A 20,609-nucleotide genomic window follows, 5' to 3' on the forward strand; every position below is an offset into this window, starting at 1 on the left:
CTTAGGGGCGAAACCTCTAAGTCATGGGGGTTCCAAGGGGGCAACGCCCCTTTGGCGGGGGTTCGAGGACAGCGCCCCTAGTAGCGGGGTTACAGAGATTTTTGAGATGAAAATGTTGAGTTTTCCAACGACCTGCAACTAACTAAATTAGAATTATTTTAGTTACAGACTGTTGGAAACAAATATGATAAAAAATTGACTAGTTATCCGCGACCAAACTATAGTATTTGGAATTAATATAACGATTACACTTTTCTTTTTAAGATTGTAAAATATCATAAATACACCCTTAGAAAAACAAATTTTCAATACATGACATAAATGAATGTTGATAATTAAAATCACCACATATATAGAAACTAAACCGAAGGAGTTCTCAAAGACAAAAAAAGAGAAAAACAGGGTTTGGTGACTTGATCATCTTTTCCGAATTTATCCCTCCGACTTACAAAAAAAAAAAGCCATAGCCACTGTCTGAATTTCAATCCCAATCCAATCTTCAACCTCCAAATGCCACATTATTATTATTGTTATTGTTATTATTATTATTCACGGATCACGATCCAACAAATGCTAATCACAACAAAATCGATCCAATTCACGCCTTCGTCTTTTGGTTCACTTTAGGGCTATTTCGGTCATTTGTTAATAAATTAATAGAGGAAATGAACGGCGCTGACGGAAAAAATGTCGCCGCAGCTCTGGCGGGGCCACCGCCGGCGCTTGACTGGAAATTCTCTCAGGTGTTTGGTGAACGCACCGCCGGTGAAGAAGTACAAGAAGGTAAACTATTATTATTATTATTATTATCATTAATTCCGTATTCTATTGTTATTGTTATGTGGATCCATAGATGTATATTAGGGTTTGGATAAGTATGCTTTTGATCTGTTGATCGGATTGATGAATTAATAATTAGCTGTTGGTTACGGAAACAATTCGAACAGGTTACTAGTTGTGGTTTGTTTGAGTTGTTGATCCGGATGAATGCGAAACAGAAATAATGTGGTTTTGCTCGGATCAAGTTGCCGTCGTTAACGTTAACCGTTCTTTTCAACTGTATTTTCTAGCTTATAATGTTGTTACCTGGTTCTCTAGTCTTACTTGATAGATGAATTAGGTTCGTTATTTCATTATTCGTGTGCTCCTATGAATTAGGTTCCATAATCTTCATAATAGGTTCGAAAGTTTTTATCAATCACATAGTTGTTGCATTGGTTCCGTGACATTGTGGTAGTTGACATATGCATGAAGACATGTGTTTTGCCACGTTTATTGTTTTCATTTTATTGAATTACATATCTTATTAGTTGTTAAGTTTAGTTGATACAGGCTTTCCACGTGCTTCGAATCGGAACATTGGTCCAGTTTCCACCGTAGGTATTAAATGTGTTAGGGCACTCTAGGCGCAAGGCCCCAAAAGACGAGAGCCTGAGAAAAAAATAAGCACACTTAAATAAATTTAATAGGGATATTGGTTTTAATACTCTTAACTTTCACTCGTTGGTAGATAACACTCCCAACTAACGATTTGTCTCCCACCACTCCCAACTTGTAACTTCTTTTCTTTTGTCACTCCCGAACTTAACGGACCCTAACCCTGTTAGTTTTTTTGCAGACGTGACATTTTTTTGCTTATGTGGCATGACATGTGGAAAATAACTTATTAAAAAGACTAACAAAACAACAATTAATACACACACACATCCCACTACAAAAACCACCAACATTCACGTCGGCCTCCACAACCGTCGGGTTCTGCCACCACCTTCATCACAACTGCTAGCCTCCAGTACCTTCACCCTCACCATCAGCCTTCACCACCACCACTATCGTAAGCAGCCACATCAACAGTCAAACCCTAGACCAACCCAGTTTACTTTGCTAAAATTCAATTTTCTTGTTTACAATCTGAATACATTAGCATAGGGCTTTTGATGTGAATAAAGAATCGAGTAGAATGTAATGTTTATTACCTCGAATCGTTGTTTTATCATTAACGGCGGGCTCGCCGAAAAAACGCGGGTGGCGGCAGTGAAGGAGGCGATGGAGGCTACGGTGGTGGTGAAGGCAGTGAATCTAGCGGTGATGGTGAAGGTGGTGATAGAGGCCGGAGTGGCAGTGGTGTAGAAGGTGGTGATGGTGGTGGTGTAGCGTCTGTATGTGTGTGTGTTTGTATATATTATGTATATATATATATTATTTATTGTTTTGTTAGGTTTTTCTTTATTTTAATAAGTTATTTTCCACATGTCACGCCACATTAGCAAAAAAAATGCCACGTCTGCAAAAAAACTAACGGGGTTAGGGTCCGTTAAGTTCGGGAGTGACAAGAGAAAAGAAGTTACAAGTTGGGAGTGGTGGGAGACAAATCGTTAGTTGGGAGTTTTATCTACCAACGAGTGAAAGTTAGGAGTATTAAAAACCAATATCCCAATTTAATAAAAGCTATTATATAACATTTTTTATCATCTAACTACTACCAAAACTTCTAAAATAGTTACGATTCAAATGTAATTCCAAAACTTAAATGACGAAATGTTGAATGTATTTCCTTTGACCTCTCCTAGATCTAAGTTTCAATGGCACTGCTTGTTTTTCTTTTGCTCGGCTTTTATCTTCTCATGTTTCTATCCTAGACAATGGCGAAGTGCTCGCCTAGGAACTAAAAGCGCATTTATTGAGCATCGCCTGAAAAATGGGCCTAGGCGCAAGACTCGAGGTCTTTTAATAACTATGGTTTCCACTGTTTTTGGCATCCTTAAAAAGTAAAGTTGACCTGACAGAAAGTCAATGCAAAAGAATTGTCAGGTATCTTATGTTGACATGATATGGGGTAGACTGTCAGTTGGATGTCGGGCGTTGGAAAATTTGCATTAATGTAGGAATGTAGCAGATGCGTTCTTGGTTAATAGTTATTAAGACACATCAATATGATTATTGATTTCTAGTGGTGTATATGATTATGTTAAACAAATAGCTAAGTTTTTTAGTATAAGAGTCCCAATATGTTTAATTGAACAAATGCCAAGTAGGATGATAACATCTATAGATGGCAACTATGTATAATATATTTCTTTTAGACAAACAATGTTCAGTTGACACATGCCAAAATATAAAACTTGGATATCTCTCCCTTCCTTTGTCACTCTTTAATGCCTTGATGGCGTGATCTCTTCTGAACCAATTAAGCAAACAAGCAACAGTTGTTATTTACATATTTTTTTTACCTTTGTGTAGTATGTTATCTTTGTATCTCGTGTTTTCAACTGAATCAACTCCAACTTTTATAATCTAGTACCATGTGTATAGTTATTGATTTTACCGCCTGATACATACCCGGTTCCAACATGGGTGGGTCAAGGCAGTTAATTAAGTGGGATAATGAAGAGGAAAAGTTTAGGGAAATAAATGTTGCAATTATTATCCCAATTAGGTCTATTTATATGTGCTTGTTTTAGTTTATAGATATCCATGTTTATGATATAAAAATATTAGGGTTTATTAACCTTGTATTTGGAGAATTGCCATCTCGAATCGGCTAACCGGAGACTAGCCCATCTCGAATCGGGTCAACTATCCTTTAATTTCTTGTTTCAGTTTCGGGGTTCTATCATTTGGTTCCATTGCCGGGAAACGAAGAGAAGATGATTTGGAATAGCTGGAGATCCTCCCATCTAACCCATGGTGAAAGTCACTCACCGTCACCTATTCAGAATGATGCTATCACTGCTCATTTAGAGGCCATTGAAGTTAAATTAGACATCCTGGTATCCTTGAAGGAAGATGTGGCAGCACTCAAAACTTTGTTATATGGAACGTCTGCAAGGTGTAACAATGAACGTGGTGATCCTGAAATTCAACCATGTTTTGGTGATTTCATAGATAACAAGAAACCTGAGGATGTACCTCAAGGTCCATTGATAGATGGGGTCGAGGAGGTCGATACCGGTGACAGTTTCGTGTCCGGAGTTTTAGGAGTTGCCAAGAGCTATGATTCTGAAGTATCTGATGAGATACCGGAAGGAGAAAATCAAGAAAAAAATGACAAACAAGAAGACCTGTGCAAGGAAAAGTTGAAGTGGACCAGATCTGGTGATAACGAAGGATCCGAGAGTGTTTTTGGTGTTGAGTCGTTGCCCTCTCCAGAATCTAATAATCATAAAGTTTTGTTTGTAATCATGGGGTGCTATCCAGAAAACAGCCTCGATATCCCATCTAATTTGTGTGATACGAATTTGGTTGGTGTAGATCAGTTGAGCACCACACCTGTAGCTTGTATGCCTATCACAAAAGGTTCGGGAATTGACATTGTGTTCCGATCGACTGTCACACATCATTTGGTTCATGAAGTGGGTCAGCCCATGATTGAATGGCTTATCGCTTGGTCCAACGGTCAACAAATATCGGGTTGTCGACTTGAGGACAAGTCGTTTTACCCGGCGGGATGCATTGATACGAACCCGTCTTAGGCTGAAGGGTCCAAGGGAGATAAAAGGGCGAGGATGACGAAGGGTCTAAGTAACCACATCATTTATTAATAAATTGTGTCCATATAAGTGCTCATGTTTTAGGTTATGGATAAGAATGTTTATGTTTATCAAATTAAGGGTTTTTATACCTTTTTAATCGGAGATCTAATCCCTCTCGAATAGGATTAACTGGAGACTAGCCCCTCTCGAATCGGGCCAACTATCCTTGTTTCTTGTTTATATCTATCAGCTTAATATTTATTTTTGGGGTTCTATCATTTGGTTCCATTGCCGGGAAACACGATGGTGCATGCCCGGAATAACCAGAAGGAAGGTAACGATTGTAGCAGCATTACATCTGATCAAATCGCCGCTCAATTGGCAGTCATTGCCACCAAGCTCGACGCCATAGTCTCCCAAATGAGGGGTGATGTTGCAGAAATCAAATCTGTGATGCTTGGAACACCCCTCCCGTGCAACAATCAAAATTTGGTCAGCAAAGAATCCCCTGACAACAGCCCTAGCGTCGACGAAGATCGAGTTGAGCATGTTTTAGATCTTCAATTGAAGACCCAAGATCAATCTGAGCATGCTTCAGATGTTCAATTGGACATTGAAGATCAGTTTTTGGGTGTTAAATTGAAGGTCGAAGATTGGGATAAACGGAACCGCTCAAAGGAGTTTGAACAGAAAGTAACATTCAGTAGCCTGGATATACCTATCGGGGTCACTAAGGAAGTTCAGAAACACTTGGACACTGATTCTTGGTATGTTAGAAAATTTGATGCGTGTGAAGAACAACCTAGACTTGAAGAGATGCAGATGCAAAAGGTGGGTGTTCTGTGCAACCTAAGGCCATCAACCAGGAGGGGAATTAATTCACAAGCAATGGTTCGTTGTGCTATTAATCATACCACTTCTATGCCTCTTTTGACTATTAGATATGGGAATAGCAACCTGCAGCCATGTTCCATCCAAGACCATTGTTGGGTCCATCAGTCAGTTCGAGACCGTTGTGGAGTCCAGGAAGCCGGTCAAGCTACAACTGAATGGTTAATCGCTTGGTACATTAAATATCGTATTTCTGACTTGAGGACAAGTCTTATTCTCGGGCCGGATGTATTGATACATACCCGGTTCCAACATGGGTGGGTCAAGACAGTTAATTAAGTGGGATAATGAAAAGGAAAAGTTTAGGGAAATAAATGTTGCAATTATTTTCCCAATTAGGTCTATTTATATGTTCGTGTTTTAGTTTATAGATATCCATGTTTATGATATAAAAATATTAGGGTTTATTAACCTTGTATTTGGAGAATTGCCATCTCGAATCGGCTAACCGGAGACTAGCCCATCTCGAATCGGGTCAACTATCCTTTAATTTCTTGTTTCAGTTTCGGGGTTCTATCACCGCCCTTATTCTGTTTCTTCAACATTTTTCTCTAAACTCCCAAAAGTTTGTGATTCTGATTGCATGTTCTGATCTTTGTACACTTTGTCTCTCAGTTGATATCATCTCAGCAATCGAGTTTGATAAAAGTGGTGATCATCTTGCTACTGGTGATCGTGGGGGCAGGGTGGTATTATTTGAGAGAAGTGATAAAAAAGAGGTTTGTACCAACGTATATCATATTATATATGACAATTGTTTCCCATTTTGCACTTATGATTCGATTAATGTATATACTTAAGTTTTTTTTGTTACTTGTGCATATTCAACATTTTTGTAGAATGGCGGAAGTAGAAGGGATTTAGAGAAGGTTGATCATTCTACAAGCAAGCATCCAGAGTTCCGTTACAAAACGGAGTTTCAAAGCCACGAACCTGAGGTTTCTTTGAACTTCTTATCATATCATTGTTTTTTTTCCTGGCGTATGGATATCTTGTTTCATGCTACGCCTCCAATTATTCTTTCAGTTTGATTATTTAAAGAGTTTGGAGATTGAGGAGAAAATTAACGAAATTAGATGGTGCCAAACAGCCAATGGCGCCCTTTTTCTTCTGTCGACTAATGATAAAACCATTAAGTTCTGGAAGGTAACCACTCTATTTCCTTTCACTAAATTGGCAGGTGGCATTTCTTGTTTTATCAAGTGATATTAATATATCATCAATAGTGGTCAATCGGTTTAGGTAACATAAAAATATGAATTTGATATACCAAGATGTTCAAGCCCTCTTTTGTCCTTTCGCATGTTTCTAAGTTCTAAAGCCAATAATTTACAAATTCAAGATGATGCTATATAATAATAAAAGACATTTCTAATAAGTGACGTAATCATCAGGAAACTGTTTGGTATAAAGGTTAGTATATGTATGCTTATATTTTAGGGTAATAAATATAATTCATGAGAACATATGCGGTTATTTCTTTACACTGGATTCTTTATGATTATCATTGTTATTCGGCAATGCAAGCTTCATGTGGCATTCTATTTTCACATTACACAGGTTCAAGAGAAGAAAATCAAGAAAGTTGCAAGCATGAACATGGACCCTTCTAAAGATGTTGGAAAGAACAACATTGGCAGTTCAAGTGTTTCGTCAAATACTGGTTCTCATCTTGCAAATGGGGGATACAAAGATAAAGCTTCTTCAAATTTGATTAATGACTTCAAGTTTCCACCAGGTGGCATCCCATCACTGCGTCTACCTGTGGTAATGTTACTCGACTCATGCTGTATATTTTGTTCATACATTTGTTGCCTTATTTAACAAACACTCTTCTCTTCATCTTAATAGACCACCAATAGCTGTGAAAGCCTAATGACTCTGCGTTTAATACTGTTAATGGCCCTTGTATATTTTGATTATTTCATTTGATTATATTTTCAACTGGTTTGATACTTTGACACTCAAAATTGAAACATACATTGTAGGTGACTTATAATGAGACCAGTCTTGCTACCAAATGTAGAAGAGTGTATGCTCATGCACATGACTACCATATCAACTCGATTGCAACTAACAGGTTGAGTATTTTATCTTACTTTAATATATCTTTTGCTTCTTCTTGAGATGGAAAGAAAAAAGAAAATGTAGTGCGTTGATTTTTTTTACCCGTGTTCCCGGGAATGAAAGGGGAAGAAGGTTGTTAATTTCATGGTGACACCCTTGTTATATTAATTAGGTTGGTTAAGGCTAGGGGCAGTTTGGTCAAAATAAAAAAAGATCTATAACCTTATATTAATCGACGTTCTGATGTCCATTTTGTTATTCGTTTGTATGCATCAGTGATGGCGAAACATTCATCTCCGCTGATGATCTTCGGATAAACCTTTGGAATTTGGAAATTAGCAATCAAAGTTTCAATATTGTGGATGTTAAGCCTGTCAACATGGAAGATCTTACTGGTACAGTTTTTTTTAACAGTTATCTGATTTTCATTCAATTTAATACATGCCCTTGTTATTGGGAGGAGATTCAATTTCTATGGTTTATGTTACTTACCTCTACTGTTACTCAACTGTAACTGCAGAGGTGATTACATGTGCTGAGTTTCATCCTACTCACTGTAGCACACTAGCTTACAGCAGTTCAAAAGGATCCATTCGCCTTATTGATTTGCGTCAATCGGCACTATGCGATACACATTCTAAATTGTTAGCTTCTTTTTGTCAAATTTATGCTTGTCTAAATTTCATTGTAGCCTCTATATATAGTATAGAAAGAAGCTATAATATATTTCTTTTTACAGGTTTGTGGAACACGAAACACCTGCTTCTAAATCGTTTTTCACTGAGATAATAGCCTCTACTTGTGATATTAAATTTGGAAGGGATGGAAGATATATACTTAGCCGTGATTACATGACCCTTAAGGTTTGTGATATTAACCTTTTTGCCAAGTTATGATGGTTCTGTTTTTCATATATTGCACTTCTTAACAAAAAGAAGGAAACAAAGAAAACTTGACCAACAGGTTTGATTTGATTTTTAGAAAGGCTTATTAGCTTCAGATATTTGATAAAAAAGGGGGGCAGTTACCAAGGGTATTTTAGATATTTAACCAATATCCAAAATGCTCTGATTTTGAATAACTAATTTTTCTAATATTATGGTTTGTGCAGCTATGGGACATCAACATGGACTCTGGTCCAGTTTCAACATTCCAAGTGCACGAAAATTTAAGACCTAAAGTATGCATCATACATCCAACTTTTACCCCTTAGTTTTTTTTTCTTTTCCTTTTTTTTGCGTTGATGTTTTTAATTTCTCACTTTCAGCTATGTGATCTATACGAAAATGATTCAATCTTTGATAAATTTGAATGCTGTTTGAGTGGTGATGGCAAGCGAGTTGCAACTGGTTCTTACAGGTAATAGCCCACCCCCACCTCTTTTTTTTTTTTGGTACCCACTAACTTGTCACAATTATATACTTTTCAGCAATTTATTCCGTGTGTTCGGGTGCGATCCTGGCAGTAATGAATCTACTACCTTGGAAGCTACCAGAAACCCAATGAGGTAATATTTTTTATTTCTTTTTTACCTTTTGTAAATGTGATTTGAAAAGAGGAATGTTTTCAAATAAAACCTGTAGGAAGCAAGTGCAGACACCTTCAAGGCCTATGAGATCCTTAAGCAGCCTCACCCGTGCAGTTAGACGAGGTCAGCTTTCTTCTTTTTTATGGGCCAGCACAACTCACTACGGCTCAACCCACTCAAACGGGTTTAATAACTATAAAAGAAAACTGTGTTTGCACAGGAGGAGGAGAGAGCACAGGTACTGACGCAAACGGGAATTCATTTGATTTCACAACAAAGCTGCTCCACCTGGCATGGCATCCTAGTGAAAACTCTATTGCTTGTGCTGCTGCAAACAGCTTGTACATGTATTATGCCTGAAAACAACTCGGCCCGTAACAGTTTCAAAAACATTACTTGCCAGCCCAGTTAAGAGGGCTTCTTTCTTGCGCTAACTCAACAGAGGACTGCTAGAAATGGTTCAGAAAAGGCATAGGTTACGGTTCAACGTTTATTTCTTTTGGTTTACTTTTTTGTTGGAAAATAACTGGTTTCCTTTTTTGTATTGGGTTGAAGTGAGGAAGAAAGATTCAAATTGTAGCTCTCCTACAACCTTTATGAATATGTGGAATTTAGGGTCCTAAAGTTTAAGATGTAATAGTTTTAGCTCTTCTTCACATCATGTTTATATATATACATATATTCATAATTCATCCTTTTTTTACCATATACAGTTTTTTATGTACCAAAATTTTGTTACATTTCATTTTCTCTCTCTTTTCGTTTGAGGTTGTGAATTAAATGATATATCTGGTTTGTAATTATGAGTGAGAAGGGGGCCGAGTCGGGCTGGTTTGTAATGGTTTGGGCATTCACAGTTTGCCTACTATATATGTTTTTATCATGTTAGCAGCAACAGAGGCGGTGGAGGTGCCAACGACTGTGGTATGGTGACCGGTTTTCGTCCATTTTAACTCAATTCATTTGCATCTTAGATTTTAACTCGGTATCTGAGAATAATACATGTGTATTAATACGACCCGATTTGACCCAAAACATTATACTACATGTTCAAACCAACCGAAATTTTACTTTTTTGAATTCATAATGTCATGTAAAATTGTGATGTATGTGTCATGTCTGTATATGTTGGGCCGGTTTGCGTGTCCGGAACAACACGTTTTGGAACAATAATGTGCAAAAAGCGTATGGCCATGAACTGCACTGTTATGTTTCTCAGGACCCCCTAATAATTAGTTATTTTTATGCTTAGATACGAGTTGAGTTAGTTCAATTTCCTCCTCGTATTGGAAGTATAAAACAATAGGAGTTGACGTAGCAACTGAATTCCGGGTATAGTTGGGTATTTGACTGCGTTTTCTGGGTTTTTTGGGGTTTCGGGTACGGTCAGGTTTTGGTTTTGGCCGGGTATTTTCGGTTCCAGCGGGTCCGGGTTGGTTCCAGTTCCAAGAAGAAATCCAATACCATGTCATATAGGATACGGGTACGAACCAGTTCCCGGTCGGCTCGCGAACCGGGTATTATGTGCACCCTAAAATAGGGTATAGGAAGGGGCAATTGTTTGTATTAGGGCCGTACAAACCGCTCGTGGCTCGAACTCGCTCGCCGCTCGCTCGAAAATTGCTCGGAAAATGCTCGCTTGTTTTTTCGCTCGATTGTAAACGAGCCGCTCTGCTCGGTTTGGTTTGCAAACGAGCAAAGGTCTGCTCGGTTTGGTTCAGCTCGAATATTTTTAATTTATTTTATATTTAATTATATATGAACAAATATATAAATATATAGACAAAACACATAAATATAAGCTTATAATTTTTTTTAACCTCTTTAATTTTTTCCTATTCCGTCAATTTTATAGTTTTATTTGTTCCCATCAAGTTTTTAAAATACTAGAAGTTTGTTTACATGATCGTTTTATCTCACTTCAAACTTACTTTCAATAAAAATTTACCATCTATTACACGTTTGTCTAAACACTACTAATTTAATTATAAAATAGATAATTTACAACACACATGTACCTAGAGCCGAGGGTCTCTCTGGAAGCCACCTCTTTATTCCTTTGGATAGAGGTACGGTGTGCCTACATCCACCCTCCCCAGACCCTACTTATAGCTTTGCTGTCGGTGGGATTTTACTGGGCATGATTGATTGATTGATTGATTGATAATTTACAACCTTTAATATTGTTTGTTAATGAAAATTTTAAAGTGAAAAAGAAATAAATAATGCTCGAAATCGCTCGATGTTTGATCGAAAAATGCTCGATTCGATTTTGGCTCGTTTCGGTTTTCGCTCGGTTCGAATTTCAGCCGTTCAGTTCGGTTCGGTTGTAAACGAGCCAAGCAACGAGCGAGCCTTCGCTCGGTTCGGCTTGGCTCGTGAACAGCCCTAGTTTGTATATTGGTGTCTGGGCCGAGGGTTGCTATTGAAATGGGCTGGATCCACAAAATAATAATTGTCTGTCTAATAGTCGGCTATAAACATTTTGTGCTTCATATAATATAGAGGTGCACAAAAAACACATACCCAGAACCGGACCCGAAAAAAATACCCGTAACCGGTTTTTTTATACCCTGGTATTCTATTCCCGAAACCGGAACCGACCCTGTCCGTAGAGTATGGATAGGGTATGCATTTTGAGGTCAATACCCGTACCCGGAACCGTACCAGGTTTATACCCGTAAATGCCCGGACCCGGTCATACCCTATACCCGATACCCGATACCAATTTTCTAATACCCGAAATAATACATGAGTTTTTATATTATATTTTTATGTTTACTTCACAACTTTTATGTTTAAGTTTTTGTAAAATGCACATTACTAAGTAAATAATTTGTAATTAAGTGGATTTATGGTTTTTGTAATATAGTTTCATTACAAAGCAAATTTAAATTTTAAACAAATTAAAAAATGTATAAAAAAATTACAAATTCAAAACCGGGTATTAATACCCTGTCGTACCCGGTTCCAATACCCGAACCCGATCTTACCCTACTCGGGTACATAGGGTTGAGTTTTTCTCCTCAATATCCTACCCAAACCCTACCCGATTTATCTCAATACCCGATTTTCCAATACCCGATCATACCCGAAACCGGTTCATACCCGAACCCGGGTATTAGAAAAAACCCGATTTGTGTACTCTAAATTATAATATGCTTAGAATTTTTTTTTAGTAATGTAATAACAAGGCAAACTAATCTTAGTTGTCGATAAACAGAAGATGCATACAAGTGTAAATGATTAAAATCACGTCAACTACTGCATAATAATGACGATGAATATAGTAAATAAAAGATAATATAAACAAGTTAATATGGTTTTGTTAATCTTTTTATAAAGAATAAAGACATAAAATACAACTGTTATAGAACAACACGTCTTATATGCGCATAGACATTACGGTGTCATGTGTCCTAGTACGCGTGGGACAATATTAGTTTTAGGGTGCGGCTATTTACAACCAACAGTATATTAACAATCACAAGAATCGCATATACGTGTTTACACAACACTTCAAGGAAAACATTAAAATGTATTGAGAAACAAAGGTTTATTTATTATATCCACAAAAGAGTTCACATGAGCAGGTAGTGTATTATGTATATACATAAACTAGTTTTTATCTCTCGTATTACGGGGGTAGTTTTATATTGTTTGTTATAATATTTATTTATTTTTTGAATTTATATTTTTTTATTGTATGAAAGTTAATAATATACTTATGGTTTGATGATAAATTGGTTCACAAATAAATGAGATGTTATAACCCGGTTTAAAAGCTATATAGTTCTAATGAGACCCAGGACCCGTTTATTTTTTTTACTATAAAATTGGTTATTAATTATAAATAATATTTATAAAAGTTAATAATATACTTATGCTTTGATGAGACTCAAGACCTGTTTTTTTTACTATAAAATTGGTTTTTTAATTTAAATAATATATATCTTTTTTAAAATAAATAAGATATTAATTTTTAGCATATCCTATTTTATAGGATTTTTACATCAATAATTTGATGAGAATAATTTTTTATTTAATAAGATGTTATAACCCGTTTAAGGAATATATGTGTTTGGTAAGACCCATACCCATAAATTCGGGTCAAATGCATGAGAAATCTCCATTTAAAAATCAAGCAAATCTGGTGACTCCAAAAAAAGAGGGAGCGACCACATCGCGACACGTAGGATTTTTATGTTTTCGTTTATATATATTATATATAGATAGATCATTGTCATAGTCAATTTATTAATAAATATTAATAGTAGTTTTTAACATAATTATAGTATGGATAAAGATGCCATTAGTTCAATTGTGATGTATAATTTAATTGTTTACTGAGAATTACGTATAAAACAGAGCAATTTAAAAACTCAAGTTATACACGGGAAATGCAAATGCCCTTAAACTTCAAACATCATCTATTATTAGCCATTTCGTCAAAATCTTAAATTGGTATGCTAGTAAGTATTTCTATTTAATTATGACATTCTAACTATAATATCATTCTAACTATAATATTACGTTTTAACCAAAAGTTAAAAGTTTCATCCATAGGTAATGAAGTAACGATTTCGAATACTTTAGTTATTATGTTATAGAATGTTATTTTGTGTACATAGTATACATGTAACGCGTCTAGGTAAAGCAAGTATTCCAGCATTCTTGATAATTCGTTTCTATTGTCCCACATTTAGGAATTTAATCTTCCCAAAGTTAATTTGTTTTTTTTTTTTAATTTTGTAAATTGGATGGCGTAACTAGGAAAGTTATATACTTATTTATCATTTAATAACATTTTTTTTTCTTTACAATACCTTATACTTATAGGTTATGCCTTAAAACATAATCAGTGTATGGTAGCATTGTGATTTCTAGTAACTTGACTTTATATTATTTTAGCTATAGAAAAAAGGAAAATTTTCCCAAATAGGTATTTTCATAAACAAATTTCTAGTACATATTAGGTGCATAAAATTATAGAAATAAGTATTTAAAACTAGTTAGGACGAGTAGTATGTGTTACCAAACGAGTAGTTTATAAAACCACTTAAAACATGTCACGTGGTCATAATCCAATCGAGACGAGCACGATCTATACTCGTTTAGTCACCACGAATAAAGAAGATGCATGTCTTGTAAAGAACGCCCACGATTACTGCATAAATGTTTTCATCGTGACAAATAGTCTGGCTCATAAAACTCATCGTCCCGGGTAGATTTACAAAAAGACTAACTGAACTGGTTAGTTTGCATGCTCAATTAGTCAATACGGATAAATATTGGTCAACGACGATTCTTCGGGTATACATGTCCAATACAAGCAGTTTGTTACCAGTTAACTTGTCGCTACTAGTTTGACTTCACAACCTACTCATGGGTACTCATTTTAGCAGCAATCCGATGTATTTGAAAAGTATATAAAAATATTATATTGTTTTCACTTATTTAACCCTATGTCTCAAGTGATATTAGAACTCATAACCATTTGATTGTTAAATATAGCTAGTGGTTATCAAAATCTTGTTATATTAAATAAAACATTCGTTTATCACTAAAATAAAATCTACGACACTTATTCTAATACAAACTATTATACTTACTATATATAAAAGTTATATATATATATATATATATATATATATACTACATCTTTAATACGTAAAATATTTTAGAACGACTCCTATTCCCTAGGTAGGATCGATATTTATAGATACTAATCTTTTGATTCTAAAAATAACAATCAATTTATATAGGTAATGTTATTAGTACACGTAATGCCTATTTTTATATAAACCGTTCAAACCGGTTCTATATTGGGTAAGTTTGGTTTAACCACTCATTTGACTAGTAATGTAAATAAGTTGTTTTAACTTTTAACTTGTTTAAACTTGAGCTCAAGTCATTTGGTTATGATATTTTGGTTTATTTCAAACTCTATTTCTAAATCTTGATATTTATTTATTAATATTTTTCAAACTCAAACTCAACTAGTGAACTAGGGAGTGATCTATTTATTATTTGTTAAATTATTAGATTGAGAAATCTTTTTTATAATTATAAAATCAGTACCAGGTACATTTCAAGCCTTTTGTGATCTAATCTCATATGACCGCGTCTAAACCTATCATAATATATGATTTAGTCAATATTTTTTGAACGAACAACGAACACAGCCTGATTATCTAGGGTAAATTCAATGACAAAAGACGACTCATACGCTCGTAATCACAGATAACGCTGGGTAGCCTAAGTTCGTCATCTCTAGTTTCAAGGAAAACCTTGTTGGAGTCGGATTCAAATATTAGACCGTGCGGCCTCCGGCCCAAATGTTTGCTTCATTTCCAATACAAGTTGAGCTAAAGAAGATATTTTTAATAATATCCAGTTGGAATCGGATTTTGCTTATGCCGAGTTACTTTTTTGAACGGTCAATAAACATAAAATTATTTAGGTACATTGTATGGGGTGACCCCAATGGCAAACCACCACCAGCTGGTCCAACCCAGCAGTACATAGTTCATAAGCACCTACAATTTATCTCCAATCCCGGGGCCAACCTATCTGCGGGAAGACCTACTCAAATCCGGGCGTCCCGATATACTTTCATTAAGCCATCAATGTCCTCTCCAAAGTATTGTCTCTAAAAAAACCTAAATTTACATTAAAAAACATATAATTTCTACCGGTACAGCACACTGAAAAGAATGTTTAGTCGGGTTGATTATTTGATTTTTCAGTTTTATAAGTAGAAAGAAGATATCTTTTAATAATAATTTAGTGAAATAAAAAAAAGTAAGAAGTAAGAAGTGGTCCAAAATTCCAACAAGTGTGAATGATGAAAAGGAGTTGTGGTGTCAGTGAGTGAAGCCTGGGGGTCTGCCACGTCGTGCTTTGACTTCACCTTCACGTTACTCTTGACCAGCAAATGAACGGTCAGGATGCATGTTTTGTCTGCAACCAACAGTTATTATTATAACGCTTTGTTCCGACGAAATGTTTAAGCAACCGCCGATTGACGGCTCCTTGCTTTGGCGGCTTAACGATTAAAATATAAGTGAAAATATGAGAAAATATCATGTAATTTTCAAAATTAAGAAAATAGAGTAATCTAAATATACAAGAAAATAGTTAGGCTGAGGGGTGTGGGGGGCTCTAATGGGGGCTCCAGTGGGGGCTACAGCCAATAATATTATGACGTGTGGCTGAGAGAGAAACTGGATAAGGGGGGTGTTGGAGCCCCCGTTGGAGCCCCTGGCCCTGGTGTGGAGGGGCTCCAGCAGGGGCTCCAGCGAATTTTTTTTTATTTTTTTATAAATATATTCAAACAACGTATTTTTTTTATTTTTTATAAATCTAGGTTTGGGTACCAATTTCCAGCTATTTTTTTAAAAAAAAGTTGGGAAGATGGGTTGATTTTGGGTTTTATTTTGAAGTTGTGGTGATTGATATGGGTGAAATGGGGTATTTTATAGATGAAAAAAGGTTTTTTTTTAATTAAATAAGAGCCCAACGGCTCATTTTATATATCCAACGGGTCTTTGCACACTCCCCTATGCTACTTTACGCTCTCCTCTGCTGCTAACCCCATCACGCTTGCTTTGTTTTTCGTGCTCGCGCACCGCTAGCGCCTGGTGGTGTGGTGGTCGCGCCTGGGGGCGCGAGCGGAGGGGCTCTAGCGCCCCCGTTGAAGCCCCACACCCCTCAGCCTTATTCAACAACAATAATAATAATAGTTTTTCATAAAAAAGTGATCTAAATCAGGGATCAGCTCCATCGTCACATTGTCAAGTATGGGCGACATGATAATCTCTGTCATATAACTTTTATCAACTAAATAAAACAATTCATGCTATTGTAGTATTGTAATACGGTCTGTATTGGTCCACCGTCAATACATCATGGTCTATATCGTATTGTCACCAATATGGTATGTATTGTTGTGATACAACTCGCATTATTGTGATATTGACCGTATGATCGTGAATGGTTTAGTGACAATCAAGAATCATTTCAAAAAATGTGTAGCAAATTTAAAGACATTTCTTTAGTATAAGCTTTGTACTAACAAAATTAATTTTAAATTATTAAAATCAGTTTTGCTTACAATAAGAGTATTTATAGTTTTATATAAACAAAAGAACCAACGCTCTTTATCGAGGTGTTGTCAATGATGTTAAGGATTCTTGTTTCTTGGTAGATAATGATTTAGCTTTAGTAGTGAACTAGAATTAGGTGTGTGACATGTGTTGAATTACACAAACTATTTTGAAATTTATAAAACGATAATTAACCAACTACACATATATATCACAATCTAATGTAGTTTGAAACTTAGAATAATAACCAATGATTCACGAGCATTATGTGTGCAACTATTAATACTAGACATTTATCAAATTTTATTTTGATAATATAATCAAGATAATTTAATTAAACTAACGACTTAAAATCACTAAATTAACTAAATTGTTTACACTAGATTATATGTTGACTAACTAAAATGAAGAATGGAGAAAGGCGTTTCTTAAGCTATTGAACCAATTTGATTGCTTTGATGATCGTAGAGTGAGCATGCCTTAAATGTTAATTGAATTACAGATAACCGAACCATCATCAAGTCGAATTAACCGATAACCGAGATTAATCGATGGGTGTAGTTAAGGTTATTTGATAAAACAATATATCAATTATGGTTATGTTACGTGCGTCTCATAACCACACATTAACCAAACGTATTAAAATAACTTGTCTATTCAGCTCAAAAGAATATACAAGAACAAGTTTCGTTTATAAATACTTATATTTAACCTATTATATTACCAACAAATAATTTACACATGTGTTGGTAAAACGTTTATAAGTTTAGAAATATACAAACAATTTAATTTGATCATCTTTTATGTGTATAGTATCTAGATATATTAGAAAAAGACAAACAGGAAGAAAAAAAACATTCGATGAATCAAACTAAACAATTAATGTGTGAGATGTTATTTTCGTACATCTTTTATGTGCGTATCATCACTATTTTTCATATAGCAACAAACTTATCGTACGAGTCGTATATGTCTTATAAGCAAAGACTTTAGGAACTTCTTTTCACACAACATTTTTTTTTAACAACGAATTTCTTTCAATCTTTATGGTGCATAAGATTTGAACCTAATACCTCCTTTCCAAACTCATAGTGTTTACGCAACAAACCTACCTTTAAATTTTAACTCGTCTAATTTCACCTATTGATAAAAAGCTATAGTAATACAAAAAATATTAAATGTTAAGAAATATTTGACCACTATGTCACATCTTCCCTCGTTTTATCGCCCTTAAGAAATACGCACCAAATTCCATTTGGAAAGCGACTGGAAGCAGTAGTCAATTAGTCATTTGTTGAGTGGGGTCGTGTGGTGCTCGTCGTTTTCACGCGGACTTCCCTCTGCAAATATCTTCCTATCAATTCTTTCTTTCCAATCTCCTTTGTTATACAATTCCGAGATTCAAACACAAAAACTCAATGCATCGAGACACATCAACGTTCTCATCACCACCACCAGTGGACACAAACCCTAAGTTCCCAGAGCACGAGCACCTCAAATGTCCGAGATGCGACTCCAGCAACACCAAGTTCTGTTACTACAACAACTACAACCTCTCCCAGCCTCGTCATTTCTGCAAAAACTGCCGCCGGTACTGGACCAAAGGCGGCACTCAGCGTAACATCCCCATCGGCGGCGGTACTCGCAAAATCAGTAAACGCGCGTCCAGTTCAACCTCAACCAAACGCGCCTCTATCGTCACGGTACCGCCAGCTCAGGTTCCGGTTCCCCTTCCGGAAGCACCGAAAGCGGAACCGAAACCTGGTTACCATGTAACTGGTAACACTAACAGTAATAATAATAATAATAATAATAACAACCAGGTGGAGTCTGGTGGAGGGTATCCTATGGGACCATTTGGTAATTTGTTGATGGAAGGTTTGAATTTCAATCTCGTGACTAAATCTGATGAAGATATGTTGATTCGGAATCCGATTGTGGATGATTTTCGAAGCAATTTCTTGAAGTTGAATGATAACAATAATAATAATCATAATGATGGAAACGAAAGAGGTGACTCGAGCTGTTGGAATGGTGGTGAGAGTGGATGGGCTGATCTTTCGATATTTACACCAGGTTCGAGTTTTAATTAATTAAAAGCTTAGGGGTAGTTTAATTAATTATTGTTCTAAGTTATAGAAATACTTAAGTAGATTATATATGAAATCAGATGCATTAATCTATTATATATGATTAAGGTTTTAAGAATATAAGTTTTAACTCCCTGGATGTAATATGAGTCCCAGATTTGACGTTCAATTGTCGATTTTAGATGATCAAGAAATTAATATTAATGGTGCAAGTTTTAATGTTTATTATTTATCTAGCTTGGATCTGCAATAACCAGTTTTCTTGTTTTGATTGATTGCCTAAAACCGTGACGAAGCCTGGACTAAGATACCGGGGGCGGGCTAAAAAATGTATAAAAAGGTTACATAAATGAGGGGGACTAGACTCACATTTTCGGCCAAAAACAGCTAAATTCCCCTTACTCAAATTTTCCGTCAAAAACGGCTAAATTTACACGACGTGTAAAAATTTTCAGACGAAAAACGGATAAATTTACACTACTAACTACTAAGAAAAAAAAACATGGATGGCGGGGGCCGGCCCTAAGTAGTTGTACCGTTGCTTAGAACTAATTATGTAACTATTGTTATAGTTAAAACAAGAAAACGACAATGTTTTTCTCTTGGTTTATTTGTAACCGGGGTTTCAGTTTTCGCGGTTATTTGACAATTAAGTCCAGCTCGAAGGCCCCTTTAGCAACGACGGACCTAGCCTTTGGAGAGGGTGGACGGCCACCCATCTAATGTTTTTTTAATGTTAGTTGTATATGAAAAATGCCGATTGCATTCTTGAATTATTGATAAGCCCTCCTATATCGTCCATTGAAAAAAAAATTCATGGGTCTGCACCCGGACCCGATGGCAGAAACCCCAACCGGTTACCGGCTAAAACTACTCCCGAAACAGACGTTGAAAATTGCACCTTGAAATATTTATTGTTGTATGCTGATTAAACATTATCACGCCCAATTCATTGATTTAACGTGATAAAAAAAATGTAAAGAGAGAGACAGGAGTCATGCATAATCGTTTTATGTACTATTAGGCTATCCTTTATGGTGAGGACTTCGAAGTCCCTCCACAGTGCCACGTAAGCACCGGGGGAATCGAAGCCCCACCCCAAAAATGTCCCGCTATGGTTTAATGCTTCAAGGGCGTCCATTATATATATATATATATATATGTATGTATATATGTGTGTGAGAGAGATAGAGTGAGGGCACACCAAAATACCTCTCGTCCGCGCCGGCTGTTGCGATGCTGGGCAGGAGCACGCCTCACCACCAAGGGCGCCCCTTGGTGGTGTTGAGCGCCCAACGGCTCTCGCGTTGATCCTCAAAGTCGCCCCATAGCTTGGGATCTTATTAATTGTGTCATTTTTAAAACTCATTGAAATATGAATATCTAAACAAATTGGGCGTAATAATAAAAAAAATATGAAGAAAATCTACGTAGGCGAAGCAGCTTGGAAACT

The 20,609-nt window shown here is 36.0% G+C and overlaps 2 protein-coding genes across 2 annotated transcripts; both read left to right on the forward strand.

Moving 5' to 3' along the window:
• Positions 1 to 514: 514 nt before the first annotated feature.
• LOC143588120 (serine/threonine protein phosphatase 2A 55 kDa regulatory subunit B beta isoform-like) lies at positions 515 to 9,670 on the forward strand. Its single transcript, XM_077069225.1, has 14 exons — positions 515 to 783; positions 5,979 to 6,082; positions 6,203 to 6,301; positions 6,390 to 6,509; positions 6,924 to 7,130; positions 7,352 to 7,443; positions 7,707 to 7,825; positions 7,951 to 8,074; positions 8,170 to 8,293; positions 8,542 to 8,610; positions 8,698 to 8,789; positions 8,860 to 8,937; positions 9,014 to 9,081; positions 9,179 to 9,670. Exons 1-14 carry the CDS (start codon positions 666 to 668, stop codon positions 9,316 to 9,318), a joined length of 1,554 nt encoding a protein of 517 aa, XP_076925340.1. The 5' UTR covers positions 515 to 665; the 3' UTR covers positions 9,319 to 9,670.
• Positions 9,671 to 18,209: 8,539 nt separating this feature from the next.
• LOC143586197 (uncharacterized) lies at positions 18,210 to 19,285 on the forward strand. Its single transcript, XM_077067799.1, has one exon. The coding sequence runs from the start codon at positions 18,485 to 18,487 to the stop codon at positions 19,157 to 19,159; it is 675 nt and encodes a 224-aa protein (XP_076923914.1). The 5' UTR covers positions 18,210 to 18,484; the 3' UTR covers positions 19,160 to 19,285.
• Positions 19,286 to 20,609: the final 1,324 nt, after the last annotated feature.

The sequence above is a fragment of the Bidens hawaiensis genome, unplaced genomic scaffold (assembly GCF_021521415.1).
Source record: "Bidens hawaiensis isolate Kalapana, Puna unplaced genomic scaffold, B.hawaiensis_p1.1 tig00001575_1, whole genome shotgun sequence".
Lineage (NCBI taxonomy): Eukaryota > Viridiplantae > Streptophyta > Magnoliopsida > Asterales > Asteraceae > Bidens > Bidens hawaiensis.